This window comes from Pseudophryne corroboree, chromosome 9 (assembly GCF_028390025.1).
Source record: "Pseudophryne corroboree isolate aPseCor3 chromosome 9, aPseCor3.hap2, whole genome shotgun sequence".
Taxonomy (NCBI): domain Eukaryota; kingdom Metazoa; phylum Chordata; class Amphibia; order Anura; family Myobatrachidae; genus Pseudophryne; species Pseudophryne corroboree.
In genome coordinates, this window is record NC_086452.1 from 440,421,584 (window position 1) to 440,437,745 (window position 16,162).

General features: G+C 48.7%; 1 protein-coding gene across 11 annotated transcripts in view; it reads left to right on the forward strand.

Annotated features, from left to right (window-relative positions):
* Positions 1-16,162, forward strand: part of USP19 (ubiquitin specific peptidase 19) — a 156,221-nt gene that overhangs the window by 64,138 nt on the left and 75,921 nt on the right. For 5 of the 11 annotated variants that reach the window (XM_063941103.1, XM_063941113.1, XM_063941106.1 and 2 more), the window contains exons 10-13: positions 3,984-4,037; positions 4,829-5,043; positions 5,728-5,917; positions 6,101-6,234. In XM_063941103.1, the coding sequence (XP_063797173.1) occupies positions 3,984-4,037; positions 4,829-5,043; positions 5,728-5,917; positions 6,101-6,234 (593 nt within the window). The remainder of the gene's footprint in view (positions 1-3,983; positions 4,038-4,828; positions 5,044-5,727; positions 5,918-6,100; positions 6,235-16,162) is intronic. The other 6 variants (XM_063941107.1, XM_063941109.1, XM_063941112.1 and 3 more) reach the window with 3 other exon arrangements.

Genomic DNA, 16,162 nt, shown 5'->3' on the forward strand with positions numbered 1-16,162 from the left:
TCCAAATCAGTAGTAGCCACAGGCACCACAATAGGTTGGTTTATATGAAAGGATGAAACCACTTTCGGCAGAAATTGTGGACGGGTCCGCAATTCTGCTCTATCCGCATGGAAAACCAGATAGGGGCTTTTATGTGACAAAGCCGCCAACTCTGACACACGCCTAGCCGAAGCCAAGGCTAATAGCATGACCACCTTCCACGTGAGATATTTCAACTCCACCGTTTTGAGTAGTTCAAACCAGTGGGATTTCAGGAAACTCAACACCACGTTAAGATCCCAAGGTGCCACTGGAGGCACAAAAGGGGGCTGAATATGCAGCACTCCCTTTACAAACGTCTGAACTTCAGGTAAAGAAGCCAACTCTTTTTGAAAGAAAATGGATAGGGCCGAAACCTGGACCTTAATGGAACCCAATTTTAGGCCCAAATTCACTCCGAACTGTAGGAAGTGAAGGAAACGGCCCAGCTGGAATTCCTCCGTAGGAGCATTCCTGGCCTCACACCAAGCAACATATTTTCGCCATATACGGTGATAATGTTGAGCTGTCACGTCCTTCCTAGCCTTAATCAGCGTAGGAATGACCTCATCCGGAATGCCTTTCTCTGCTAGGATCCGGCGTTCAACCGCCATGCCGTCAAACGCATCCGCGGTAAGTCTTGGAACAGACAGGGCCCCTGTTGCAACAAGTCCTGTCTTAGAGGAAGAGGCCACGGGTCATCTGTGAGCATTTCTTGCAGATCTGGATACCAAGTCCTTCGTGGCCAATCTGGAACAATTAGTATTGTTCTCACTCCTCTTTTTCTTATCCTCAGCACCTTGGGTATGAGAGGAAGAGGAGGAAATACATAGACCGACTGGAACACCCACGGTGTCACCAGGGCGTCTACAGCTATCACCTGAGGGTCTCTTGACCTGGCGCAATACCTCTGTAGCTTTTTGTTGAGGCGGGATGCCATCATGTCCACCTGTTGCAGTTCCCACCGACTTGTAATCTGTGCGAAGACTTCCTGATGAAGTCCCCACTCTCCCGGGTGGAGGTCGTGTCTGCTGAGGAAGTCTGCTTCCCAGTTGTCCACTCCCGGGATGAACACTGCTGACAGTGCGCTTACGTGATTCTCCGCCCAGCGAAGAATTCTGGTGGCTTCCGCCATCACCACTCTGCTCCTTGTGCCGCCTTGGCGGTTTACATGAGCCACTGCGGTGATGTTGTCTCACTGAATCAGAACCGGTTAGTCGCGAAGCAGGGTCTCCGCTTGACGTAGGGCGTTGTATATGGCCCTTAGTTCCAGGATGTTGATGTGAAGGCAAGTCTCTTGACTTGACCACAGACCTTGGAAATTTCTTCCCTGTGTGACTGCACCCCAACCTCGGAGGCTTGTGTCCGTGGTCACCAGGACCTAGTCCTGAATGCCGAATATGCGGCCCTCGAGAAGGTGAGCGCTCTGTAGCCACCACAGGAGTGACACCCTGGCCCTGGGGGATAGGGTGATTAACCGATGCATCTGAAGATGTGATCCGGACCACTTGTCCAGTAAGTCCCATTGAAAAGTCCTCGCATGGAACCTGCCGAAGGGAATGGCCTCGTATGATGCCGCCATCTTTCCCAGGACACGAGTGCAGTGATGCACTGACACCTGTTTTGGTTTTAATAGGTTCCTGACCAGTGTTATGAGTTCCTGAGCTTTCTCCATCGGGAGATAAACCCTTTTCTGGTCTGTGTCTAGAATCATGCCCAGGAAAGGCAGACGAGTCGTAGGAACCAACTGCGACTTTGGAATATTTATAATCCAGCTGTGTTGCCGTAACACTTCCAGAGAAAGTTCTACACTGATCAGCAACTGCTCTCTTGATCTCGCTTTTATGAGGAGATCGTCCAAGTATGGGATAATTGTGACTCCTTGCTTCCGCAGGAGTACCATCATTTCCGCCATTACCTTGGTAAATATTCTCGGTGCCGTGGAGAGACCAAACGGCAACGTCTGAAATTGGTAATGACAATCCTGTACCACAAATCTGAGGTACGCCTGATGAGGTGGATAAATGGGGACATGAAGGTATGCATCCTTTATGTCCAGAGACACCATAAAATCCCCCTCTTCCAGGCTTGCGATGACCGCTCTCAGCGATTCCATCTTGAACCTTTTCAGGTATATGTTCAGGGATTTTAAATTCAATATGGGTCTGACCGAACCGTCCGGTTTCGGGACTACAAACATGGTCGAATAATAACCCCTTCCTTGTTGAAGGAGGGGAACCTTGACCACCACCTGTTGAAGATACAATTTGTGAATTGCAGTTAACACTATTTCCCTCTCGTGGGGGGAAGCTGGCAGGGCCGATTTGAGGTATCGGTGAGGGCATCTCCTCGAATTCCAGCTTGAATCCCTGAGACACAATCTCTATTGCCCAGGGATCCAACTGGGAGTGAACCCACTTGTGGCTGAAATTTCGAAGATGTGCCACCACCGGGCCTAGCTCCGCTTATGGAGCCCCAGCGTCATGCGGTGGATTTTGTAGAGGCCGGGGAGGACTTCTGTTCCTGGAAACTAGCTGTGTTGTGCAGCTTCTTTCCTCTGCCCCTGCCTCTGGCAAGAAAGGACGCACCTCGGACTTTCTTGCTTTTCTGTGATCGAAAGGACTGCATTTGATAATACGGTGCTCTCTTAGGCTGTGAGGAAACATATGACAAAAAATTTGACTTTCCAGCAGTAGCTGTGGAGACCAGGTCCGAGAGACCCTCCCCAAACAATTCCTCACCCTTGTAAGGTAAAACCTCCATAATATGCCTTTTTGAGTCGGCATCACCTGTCCATTGCCGAGTCCACAGGACCCTTCTGGCAGAAATTGACATAACATTTATTCTAGAACCCAGTAGACTAATGTCTCTTTGAGCATGTCTCATATATAGGACAGCGCCTTTAATATGCCCCAAGGTCAACAATATAGTATCCTTGTCTAAGGTATCAATTTCCTCAGACACGGTATCCGTCCATGCTGCTACAGCACTACACACCCAGGCCGACGCGATCGCTGGCCTCAGTAAGGTACCTGAATGTGTATAAATGGACTTCAGGGTAACCTCCTGTTTGCGATCCGCAGCATCTTTGAGGGTAGCCGTATCCTGTGACGGCAGGGCTACCTTCTTGGATAAGCGTGTTAAAGCTTTGTCCACCTTAGGGGAGGAATCCCAGCGTAACCTGTCCGTTGGCGGGAAAGGATACGCCATAAGAATCCTTTTGGGAATCTGCAGTTTTTTATCTGGAGATTCCCAAGCCTTTTCACATACCTCATTTAGCTCGTGTGAGGGGGGAAAGGTTACCTCTGGCTTCTTTTCCCCATACATATGTACCCTCTTGTCAGGGACTGGGATTTCCTCTGTGATGTGCAACACATCCTTAATTGCTATAATCATATAACGGATGGATTTAGACAATTTTGGCTGTAACTTTGCATCATCGTAATCGACAGTGGAGTCAGAATCCATGTCTGTATCTGTGTCAACAATTTGGGATAGTGGGCGCTTCTGAAACCCTGACGGCCTCTGCGACATAGGATCAGGCACAGGTTGGGACCCTGACTGTCCTGAGGCTTCAGCTTTTTCTAACCTTTTATGCAAGGAATTAACATTATCATTTAAAACCTTCCACATATCCATCCAATCAGGTGTCGGCGCCGTCGGCGGAGACACCACATTCATTTGCTCCCGCTCTGCTTCCACATAGCCTTACTCATCAGACATGTCGACACAAGCGTACCGACACACCACACACACAGGGAATGCCCTTTTTGAAGACCGTTCCCCCACAAGGCCCTTAGGAGAGACAGAGAGAGAGTATGCCAGCACACACCCCAGCGCTATAAACCCAGGAATAACACAGTAACTTAATGTTAACCCAGTAGCTGCTGTTTATATATTGTTTTTTGCGCCTAATTATGTGCCCCCCCCCTCTCTTTTTACCCTCTTCTACCGTGTAACTGCAGGGGAGAGACTGGGGAGCTTCCTCTCAGCGGAGCTATGGAGAAAAAAAGGCGCTGGTGAGTGCTGAGGAAGAAGCTCCGCCCCCTCGGCGGCGGGCTTCTGTCCCGCTTAAATATGCAATTTTTGGCGGGGGCTCATACATATATACAGTGCCCAACTTGTATATATGTTTAACTTTTGCCAAAAGAGGTCCCAAATGCTGCCCAGGGCGCTGCACCCTTACAGTGACCGGAGTATGTGAGGTGTGTGGGAGCAATGGCGCACAGCTGCAGTGCTGTGCGTTACCTCGGTGAAGAACGGAGTCTTCTGCCGCCTGTGAAGTCTTCTTTGCTTCTTATACTCACCCGGCTTCTGTCTTCCGGCTCTGCGAGGGGGATGGCGGCGCGGCTCTGGGATCGGACGGCGAGGGTGAGATCCTGCATACGATCCCTCTGGAGCTAATGGTGTCCAGTAGCCTAAGATGCAGGACCTAGCTTCAGAGAGTAGGGCTGCTTCTCTCCCCTCAGTCCCACGATGCAGGGAGTCTGTTGCCAGCAGAGCTCCCTGAAAATAAAAAACCTAACAAAATACTTTCTCTCAGCAAACTCAGGAGAGCTCACTGAAAAGCACCCAGCTTGTCTGGGCACAGTATCAAACTGAGGTCTGGAGGAGGGGTATAGAGGGAGGAGCCAGTGCACACCAGAACCTAAATTCTTTCTTAAAGTGCCCATGTCTCATGCGGAGCCCGTCTATCCCCATGGTCCTTACGGAGTCCCCAGCATCCACTAGGACGTTAGAGAAATATTTTTGAGTAAGTACAGGTGCAAATTTGCTGCTAAACAGAAAACCTTCTTTCCCCCTTTTTAAGGTGCAGTGGGTGGTGCAAAGGTTGCGATGCCTGCAAGTCCTACCCCCCTTGACAAAACACAGTCTGGTAGTAACCAGCACCCGTTGTCCAGCAAAGAAGAACCTAGAGTGGTGGAGAAGGAGAAGCCCCGGGTGGAGGACACAAACATGGATAACGTTTCGCCAAGAGCAGCGACTGAACATGTCTCTGTGAAAACGGAGCAGCTTCTGGCTTCGGTAGGAGACTGTGAGGGTTAAAACACTGTTTCACACTATGGGGCCGGTTGTAATGAAGTCAGAGTTGGCCGGAGCTGCTTGTTCCCAGCCAAACAGGCACTTTTTTTTTTTTTTGGATCTCCATTTTATCTCTCTTCAAGGCTTAGTACATATTCCTCGTTATTTTTAAATGAGTGTGAATCTTTTGGCGTCATTTTTTTCAGGATAGATTAGATCCCAACTGTGAATAGTAATATAGTAGGGGGTCTATTCATGAAGCAGTGAAAAGAGTGGAGAAGTTTCCCATGGCGACCAATCAGCATTGAAGTAACATAATTTGCATACTATACCATTGTACGGAGCAGCTGATTGGTTGCCATGGGCAACTTCTCCACAGTCTCACTTCCTCCACACTTTTCACTGCTTCATGAATAGACCCCTAAATGTTAGAGCCTTAAAAGAAAGTAAACCTGCAAAAATGTTGTTCATATATCAAATGATGGCAGAGATTGTCCTAAGGAGACACGGGTGGAACTAATTTATGTGACATAGCAATAATCTTAGTTTTAATGAATGTTTTGTGGATTTTGTCCACCGACTCAGTTTATTTATATGGTACATCTAAATGATGTATACGGCTGGAGGAGGTGTTTATTAAACTAATTTATATCCTCCTGCGGATGTTCTATCTCCCTGTGATTTCAGCCCAAGCCGACCTGCATGGTACCCCCGATGACGCACAACACAATGAGCAGCGACAATGCGCAGGTGGAAGAGGAGAAGAGAGTGTGTGTGCCGGGTTTTACCGGCCTGGTCAATCTGGGAAACACCTGCTTCATGAATAGCGTCATACAGTCCCTGTCTAATACGCGGGAGCTCAGAGATTACTTCCAAGGTCAGTGGCTACGCGTGTGCCGGAGGCGCTTGGCTTAGTCATGCAGTCTGACTTTTTCTAGTGATTTGATGACCTCCCCAGCCCTGCAGTGCAGAAATACGTTTTCCATAGTTTGATGCTGGTTTGGTCTTCCCTGTTTCTCAACATCTGATTGTAATTCTTATATTCTCTCTCGTTCTCAAGACCATTCATTTGAATCCGAGATCAACTGCAACAACCCACTGGGGACTGGTGGGCGTCTTGCCGTCAGTTTTGCAGTCTTGCTGAGGACGCTTTGGAAAGGAACTCATCACGCCTTCCAGCCGTCTAAACTCAAGGTAAGGATATTGCAGATCTACCTTACATGATATGAAGAGAACTCCTTGTTGTAACCACAGAGAATATACATTTGGGGTTTTATTTATAGAAAATGTGACCGGATTGCTTTGTGTTTGTATAAAGTGTTAGGAAAACCCAGTATACCATTATCGGGATACGGTCGTTAAGTCGACAGTCATTAGGTCGACTACTGAAGGCCGACATGGTCATTGGGTCGACAGGTCAAAAGGTCGATTTTTTTCATAGTTAGCGATCCACGTGGACTACGATTGGAACAGTAACCTTAGGGGTCTTTCCAAGTTGATCGCACCTAGCAACTTTTTGCTGCCCGTGCGATCAACTAGACGCCGCCTATGGGGGGAGTGTATTTCTGCATAGCAGGACTGCGATCGCTTGTGCAGCCTTTCTATGCTAAAAACGTTTCCTGTAAAAGAAGACCAGGGTGAGAGTTACTTACCCTGTGCGATCGTTCCAGCGATGCAGGGCCCGGAATTGACGTCCGACATCCACCCTCCAAACGCCTGGACACGCCTGCGTTGGACTCACCACTCCTCGAAAACGCCCGGTTCCGCCTTCCTCCTGTCAATCTTCTTGCAGTCGCTGCTGCGACCGCTTTCCTCGCTAGCGGCGTCGCTGCCTGGCGACTGCCGTCGCAGGGCAACGATGCGCCTGCGCAATGCGGCCGCCGCGCACATGGCTGCGACGAAGCGCAGCGTGCGATCGGGTCGTAATGACCCCCCCTTGCCCGAAGCATGGCGAGCCATGTGAGGGGACACGGTGCACTAATTGGGGTTCCCTGTCACTTTACGAAGAAAACGACGCCCCAAAAAAAGTAAAAAATAAATAAAAAATAAAAGTCGACCTTTTGACCTGTCGACCTAATGACCATGTCGACCTATTGTCCCTGTTGACCAAATCATGTCGCCCTTCCATGGTCGACCTAATGACTGTAGACCTAAGTTGTGTCTACCCAACGACCCAAACCCCCATTACCTATCCCCATTACTAGGATTATTGATATTCAGGGACTTAAAAAAAACTAGTACTTACCATTAACCTTGTGTAGCGTAATGTGCAATACAGGTCTATAGTCATACTGTAGATCCTGCCTCCTGGGGCTTTAACGCGAAGGAGAAAAATGTCACACACTTCCTCCTGCGGACTGGATCTTGTAATGTCCTCAAGAAGTCAATTCACACCAAGAAAAACAGAGTATGCACATAAACCAGACAAATCATTGGGCAACAGCTCAGCCTCAGAATAAAATATCTAGAGATGTGCGAGTTTCAAACCTCCTTAGGAGAAAAACATTGGGAGGGGTAAACTATCAAAAGCAACAAAAAATAAAAAAGAACGTTTACACCCAACGCTGATGACCCCTGAAGCCACGGAGTAAGAATGTTTGATGGGCTGTTTGGAGAAATTTGAGGAAAAATTACTTCAGAAAGGTTAGTGGACAAGTGGAATAGCCTACCATCAGAGGTGGTAGAGGCTAAGACAGTAGAGCAAGTTAAACTTGCATGGGATAGACATAAGGATATCCTTACAAAGAAATAAGGATCAAATAAGGTTCGAGATAAAAATATGGTAAAAAAAAGGGGCAGATTAGTTTGGCCAAATGGTTCTTATCTGCCGTCAAATTCTATGTTAAAACCGCGTGGATTCCTTGCACAGATTATTCTCAGAAGGCCTGGGGCATGCCTATCACCTGGACCAGGCAGGCGCTTGACCAAGGTAGTTAAAAAACAAAACAAAAAAAAAACACCCCACCCAGTTTAATATAAACATAACACTTAAATTGACACAAATACACACATACTAGACACAATTACAAAATGTATGATAATCAGCCTGAATCACAAAATGTTGTAGTGACCAAGCTGATACAAATAATTTGTAGCTTTTGGAGTCTCTGGAGTGAAAGATAGAAATTGATTACGGAGTATAATTACCAGTGCAGCATGTACTGAGAGGAGACTCTCTATCACCTGGACTGTCTGGAGCACCTTTGTCTAGCTTGACGATCTCTTCAAAGTATACAGTGTAATAATCAGCATTAATTCCAAAAGTTGAACATCCAGTTCCCAAGGATGGGACCAAAAAGGGTGAAAGGAGAAGGGAATACAGAGTTCTCATTCAGGTGTAAGGAAGACTTCCTCTGATTTGCCATTGTGGATAAAAGGGCTGCCAACTTGGAAGGGAACTTTCCACACAAGTCTAAAGATCTGCTAAGAGTGTGAAGGTAATCGTAAGCCTTGTGAGACTTTCTCTATTGAAGGTTAGGCAACCCAGGCCAGGGTGTGCTGAAATAGTCTCCCACAAACTCAGGGCTTTAGGGAATGGAGGCTTTGCCTTTAAATCCAGTTCTAGATGCAGGATGTTCTGGAACTATGTAGAGAATTTCCTTTGACAGTCATTGAAGTAGGAACGCCATACCCCAGTGGTACACCTCACTGGTTAAGCCGCAGTTTTGTCGTGATGCCATCCTGTCCACATTTGGGGTACCCCAGTTGGAAATGATCTGGACAAATTTGTCCGAATTAACTAGGGTTTCTCATTTAAGACTTTTCTCATCTTAAATTTAAGCCAGTTCTCATCTCCTGAACTGTGGATGACAATGATGAATGGGACATGGGCTTACAAGGAGTTGATACTTGACCTGGAACCTACAGCTTATCATAAGAAGCTTGCATCTTTATACACTAGACTTCAGTTTGTGCAAAAATAAGCAAGACTAACTGGGCCATGTACCAGGGAAGATGCCTGCAGACTGCATGGCAGAGGAGTGAGATGGTCCAGCGAATATGGAGAGCTTTTCCATCACCAGTGATTGTTAAACTGAGGAAATGGAACCATAACTAGCCACAAAAAATGAGCCTGAAACCTAAATGCAGCAGGATTAGAGCAGACACTTGGCTCAAAAGTGGAGAGAGATAATTTCAGGAGACCTTGGCCTAACTTGTCATCGATCCATCCAAGGAAAGCCATTCTCTGCAGGACCGTAGAGGGCCTCCGCATGTTGAACAATCTATGAAGATTTATAGGCTGTTCAGGGCTGGTTGCTTCCTGGCTGCCAACTCCTCTGAATGAGCCCTTAGTCACCTAAAGGTAATCACTGAAGGACCACCACCTTTGTTAACCCCTGTGGCGGTGATGCCAGGCCATACAGAAGGGCTTTTTCTGGACTGCCCACCAAATGAACTCCTGTTTGAGATACTGATGGAGATGAACTCTTATACCAACTGGAGGAGTGCGACTCCCATTTTAACATAGATACAGCCATGAACAAAGTGATTCCATCTTTAAGTAGGATGTCTTTGGGACTTTGTTCCAGGAACTGGGTGAGTCTTCCAGACCTTTTACTCCTCTGAGAGTCCATTGGAATTATGTACAGCACACTTCAGTGCCATCCTAATTTGCCCATCCACCTGCCTGTGGCACTAAAAGCAACATGTACAAAGGCTGGGTAAAAAAGCTTCATAGACCAGGTCTTGGAGGTGTGTTGTCGAATTGAGTATTGACATTAATTAAATGCTCTGTGACAAGGAGTATACTTAAAGCCTCTTAGATTCTTCTGGGTCTAGTAGTCCCTCTATATGACCTAACATCCACATGTATGCATCTGCGTGACCCTTTTCTCTTCTGCAGCCTACATAAAGTATGTTTCTCTAGCATCCATAAGGGATATTGGGGAGACTTAGTACGATGGGGTATAGACGGGGTCCAAAGTCGCCGGTGCACTTTAAATTTCTTCACTGGATGTGCTGGCTCCTCCCCTCTATGCCCCCTCCCACAGGCAGTTTAGAAAAAAGTGCCCTCAGGAGAGGATGCACACTCTGCAGCTCCAGAGAGTTTTCTTCAATTTCTTTTAAACTTTTATTATTTTCGGTATGCTGTTTGGGCAACAGCATACCTGCACCGTGGGAATTAGGGGGGGAGCGGTCACCGGCCTCGCGAGGTGTCAGAGCCCTTTCCCCGCAGCAGAACCACCGTCCTGAGGGTTTGTTGTTCAGCGGGGCACTGCGCCTTGGCTGTCAAAGCCGCAACATGCTGCACACCCCTAACCCTGCCTGAAGGTGAAGTCTGTGGTGAGTACAAACAGGGGGGGCCCGCTACGGGCGGGGAGGGGGCGGTGGGGGGGTGTGGGTTCCCTGGTTCAAAGTGCGGCTGACAAGCTGTTGCAGACTCAACTGCTAGGGCAGATGTTACACAGCCCCCCCTCTCTAACTCAGGACCACAAAAGCGTGGTTTACCTGCTCTACTCTCTGATTCAGATGAGGAAATACAGGAGGATGGGGATGACTTGGATCCCGTTGGTGGGGATTCCACTTCTGCTCAGGGTATTGAACCCCTCATTCTGGCTATACGGGACATGTTAAAGCTCCCTTCTTGAGGACGCTGCGTCACAGCAGTTGTTTTTCTTTACACAAAACAAGCCTAATGTCACTTTCTCTGACGTCCTAAGTGGATGCTGGGACTCCGTAAGGACCATGGGGAATAGCGGCTCCGCAGGAGACTGGGCACAACTAAAGAAAGCTTTAGGGACTACCTGGTGTGCACTGGCTCCTCCCACCATGACCCTCCTCCAGACCTCAGAATCTTGTGCCCGGCTGAGCTGGATGCACACTAGGGGCTCTCCTGAGCTCCTAGAAAAGAAAGTATACTTTTAGGTTTTTTATTTTCAGTGAGATCTGCTGGCAACAGACTCACTGCTACGAGGGACTAAGGGGAGAAGAAGCGAACCTACCTGCTTGCAGCTAGCTTGGGCTTCTTAGGCTACTGGACACCATTAGCTCCAGAGGGATCGAACACAGGCCCAGCCTCGGTCGTCCGGTCCCGGAGCCGCGCCGCCGTCCCCCTTACAGAGCCAGAAGCAAGAAGATGGTCCTGGAAATCGGCGGCAAAAGACTTCGGTCTTCAACAAGGTAGCGCACAGCACTGCAGCTGTGCGCCATTGCTCCTCATGCACACCTCACACTCCGGTCACTGATGGGTGCAGGGCGCTGGGGGGGGGGCGCCCTGAGCAGCAATATTAAACACCTTGCTGGCATAAAACTCACATAATATAGTCTTAGAGGCTATATATGTGAAAAATACCCCTGCCAGATATCCATAAAAAAGCGGGAGAAGTCTGCCGAAAAAGGGGCGGAGCTATCTCCCTCAGCACACTGGCGCCATTTTTCCCTCACAGCTCCACTGGAAGGATCGCTCCCAGGCTCTCCCCTGCAGTTTCAAGACTACAAAGGGTAAAAAAGAGAGAGGGGGGGGGGGGGGGGGCACTAAATTTAGGCGCAGTAGTATACATATAAGCAGCTATAAGGGAAAATCACTCAGTTATAGTGTTAATCCCTGTGTTATATAGCGCTCTGGTGTGTGCTGGCATACTCTCTCTCTGTCTCCCCAAAGGGCTTTGTGGGGTCCTGTCCTCAGTCAGAGCATTCCCTGTGTGTGTGCGGTGTGTCGGTACGGCTGTGTCGACATGTTTGATGAGGAGGCTTATGTGGAGGCGGAGCAGATGCCGATAAATGTGATGTCACCCCCTGCGGGGCCGACACCTGAGTGGATGGACTTGTGGAAGGAATTACGTGAAAGTGTCAACTCCTTACATAAAAGGTTTGACGACATAGCAGATGTGGGACAGCCGGCTTCTCAGCTCGTGCCTGCCCAACTGTCTCAAAAGCCATCAGGGGCTCTAAAACGCCCGCTACCTCAGATGGCAGACACAGATGTCGACACGGATACTGAATCCAGTGTCGACGACGATGAGACTAATGTAACTTCCAATAGGGCCACACGTTACATGATTGAGGCAATGAAAAATGTGTTGCACATTTCTGATGTTACCCCAGGTACCACAAAAAAGGGTATTATGTTTGGGGAGAAAAAACTGCCAGTGGTTTTTCCCCCATCTGATTAATTAAATGAGGTGTGTGAAGAAGCGTGGGCTTCCCCCGATAAGAAACTGGTAATTTCTAAAAAGTTACTAATGGCGTACCCTTTCCCGCCAGAGGATAGGTCACGTTGGGAAATATCCCCTAGGGTGGATAAAGCGCTCACACGCCTGTCAAAGAAGGTAGCACTACCGTCTCCGGATACGGCCGCCCTGAAGGAGCCTGCTGATAGGAAGCAGGAGGCTATCCTGAAGTCTGTATATACACACTCAGGTATTATTTTAAGACCGGCTATTGCTTCAGCATGGATGTGCAGTGCTGCAGCTGCGTGGTCAGATTCCCTGTCGGAAAATATTGATACCCTTGACAGGGACACTATATTGCTAACCATAGAGCATATTAAAGACGCAGTCTTATACATGAGAGATGCACAGAGGGATATTTGCCGGCTGGCATCTAAAATAAGTGCTATGTCCATTTCTGCCAGGAGTGGGTTATGGACTCGGCAGTGGACAGGGGATGCAGATTCTAAAAGGCATATGGAAGTTTTGCCTTATAAAGGTGAGGAGTTGTTTGGGGATGGTCTCTCGGACCTCGTTTCCACAGCGACAGCTGGGAAGTCAGCTTTTCTACCCCATGTTCCCTCACAGCCAAAGAAAGCACCGTATTATCAGGTACAGTCCTTTCGGCCCCAAAAAGGCAAGCGGGTTAAAGGCGCGTCCTTTCTGCCCAGAGGCAGAGGTAGAGGGAAAAAGCTGCAGCATACAGCCAGTTCCCAGGAACAAAAGTCCTCCCCCGTTTCCTCGAAGTCCACCGCATGACGCTGGGGCTCCACAGGCGGAGCCAGGTACGGTGGGGGCCCGTCTCAAGAACTTCAGCAATCAGTGGGCTCGCTCACGGGTAGATCCCTGGATTCTTCAAGTGGTATCTCAGGGGTACAAGCTGGAATTCGAGACGTCTCCCCCTCGCCGTTTCCTCAAATCTGCCTTGCCAACAACTCCCTCAGACAGGGAGGCTGTGCTAGAGGCAATTCACAAGCTGTATTCCCAGCAGGTGATACAGGTTGAGTATCCCTTAACCAAAATTCAAAATCCCACATTTTTGGGTCCCCTACTGAGATAATGACATATATATTATATATTATGTGTATATATAGATATATTATATAGATATATAATATGATATATAAATATGTGTGTCATTATCTCAGTAGGGGAACCAAAAATGTGGGATTTTCAATTATGGATAAGGGATACTCAGCCTGTAGTCAAGGTGCCCCTCCTTCAACAAGGACGGGGTTACTATTCCACAATGTTTGTGGTACCGAAACCGGACGGTTCGGTGAGACCCATTTTAAATTTGAAATCCTTGAACACTTATATAAAAAAATTCAAGTTCAAGATGGAATCGCTCAGGGCGGTTATTTCAAGCCTGGACGAGGGGGATTACATGGTATCACTGGACATCAAGGATGCTTACCTGCATGTCCCCATTTACCATCCTCACCAGGAGTACCTCAGATTTGTGGTACAGGATTGTCATTACCAATTCCAGACGTTGCCGTTTGGTCTGTCCACGGCACCGAGGGTATTTGCCAAGGTAATGGCCGAAATGATGATACTCCTTCGAAAAAAGGGAGTTTTAATTATCCCGTACTTGGACGATCTCCTGATAAAGGCGAGGTCCAGGGAGCAGTTGTTGGTCGGGGTAGCACTATCTCGGGAGGTGCTACAACAGCACGGTTGGATTCTAAATATTCCAAAGTCACAGCTGGTCCCTACGACACGTCTACTGTTCCTGGGGATGGTTCTGGACACAGAACAGAAAAAAGTGTTTCTCCCGGAGGAGAAAGCCAAGGAGCTGTCATCTCTAGTCAGAGGCCTCCTGAAACCAAAACAGGTGTCGGTGCATCACTGCACGCGAGTCCTGGGAAAAATAGTAGCTTCCTACGAAGCAATCCCATTCGGCAGGTTCCATGCAAGGACCTTTCAGTGGGACCTGTTGGACAAGTGGTCCGGATCGCATCTTCAGATGCATCGGCTGATAACCCTGTCTCCAAGGACCAGGGTGTCTCTGCTGTGGTGGCTGCAGAGTGCTCATCTTCAAGAGGGCCGCAGATTCGGCATACAGGACTGGGTCCTGGTGACCACGGATGCCAGCCTTCGAGGCTGGGGGGCAGTCACACAGGGAAGAAACTTCCAGGGACTATGGTCAAGTCAGGAGACTTCCCTACACATAAATATTCTGGAACTGAGGGCCATTTACAATGCCCTAAGTCAGGCAAGACCCCTGCTTCAAAACCAGCCGGTACTGATTCAGTCAGACAACATCACGGCAGTCGCCCATGTAAACCGACAGGGCGGCACAAGAAGCAGGATGGCGATGGCAGAAGCCACAAGGATTCTCCGATGGGCGGAAAATCACGTGTTAGCACTGTCAGCAGTGTTCATTCCGGGAGTGGACAACTGGGAAGCAGACTTCCTCAGCAGGCACGACCTCCACCTGGGAGAGTGGGGACTTCATCCAGAAGTCTTCCAGCTGATTGTGAACCGTTGGGAACGGCCACAGGTGGACATGATGGCGTCCCGCCTAAACAAAAAGCTAGAAAGATATTGCGCCAGGTCGAGAGACCCTCAGGCAATAGCTGTGGACGCTCCAGTCGGTTTATGTGTTCCCTCCTCTTCCTCTCATACCCAAGGTACTGAGGATAATAGGAAAAAGAGGAGTAAGAACTATACTCATTGTTCCGGATTGGCCAAGAAGAGCTTGGTACCCGGAACTTCAAGAACTGATCTCAGAGGACCCATGGCCTCTGCCGCTCAGACAGGACCTGCTGCAGCAGGGGCCCTGTCTGTTCCAAGACTTACCGCGGCTGCGTTTGACGGCATGGCGGTTGAACGCCGGATCCTGAAGGAAAAGGGCATTCCGGAGGAAGTCATCCCTACGCTGATTAAAGCTAGGAAAGAAGTGACCGCAAACCATTATCACCGCATATGGCGAAAATATGTTGCGTGGTGTGAGGCCAGGAAGGCCCCAACGGAGGAATTTCAGCTGGGCCGTTTTCTGCACTTCCTACAGTCAGGGTTGACTATGGGCCTAAAATTGGGTTCCATTAAGGTCCAGATTTCGGCTCTGTCGATTTTCTTCCAGAAAGAACTGGCTTCACTGCCTGAAGTTCAGACATTTGTTAAGGGAGTGCTGCATATTCAGCCCCCTTTTGTGCCTCCAGTGGCACCTTGGGATCTCAACGTGGTGTTGGATTTCCTAAAGTCGCATTGGTTTGAGCCACTTAAAACCGTGGATTTGAAATATCTCACGTGGAAAGTGGTCATGCTGTTGGCCTTGGCTTCGGCCAGGCGTGTGTCAGAATTGGCGGCTTTGTCATGTAAAAGCCCTTATCTGATTTTCCATATGGATAGGGCAGAATTGAGGACTCGTCCCCAGTTTCTCCCTAAGGTGGTATCAGCTTTTCATTTGAACCAACCTATTGTAGTGCCTGCGGCTACTAAAGACTTAGAGGATTCCAAGTTGTTGGACGCAGTCAGGGCCCTGAAAATTTGTTTCCAGGACAGCTAGTGTCAGGAAAACTGACTCGCTATTTATCCTGTATGCACCCAACAAGCTGGGTGCTCCTGCTTCAAAGCAGACTATTGCTCGCTGGATCTGTAGTACGATTCAGCTTGCACATTCTGCGGCTGGACTGCCGCATTCTAGATCAGTGAAAGCCCATTCCACGAGGAAGGTGGGCTCTTCTTGGGCGGCTGCCCGAGGGGTCTCGGCTTTACAACTTTGCCGAGCAGCTACTTGGTCGGGGTCAAACACATTTGCAAAATTCTACAAGTTTGATACCCTGGCTGAGGAGGACCTAGAGTTTGCTCATTTGGTGCTGCAGAGTCATCCGCACTCTCCCGCCCGTTTGGGAGCTTTGGTATAATCCCCATGGTCCTTACGGAGTCCCAGCATCCACTTAGGACGTCAGAGAAAATAAGATTTTACTCACCGGTAAATCTATTTCTCGTAGTCCGTAGTGGATGCT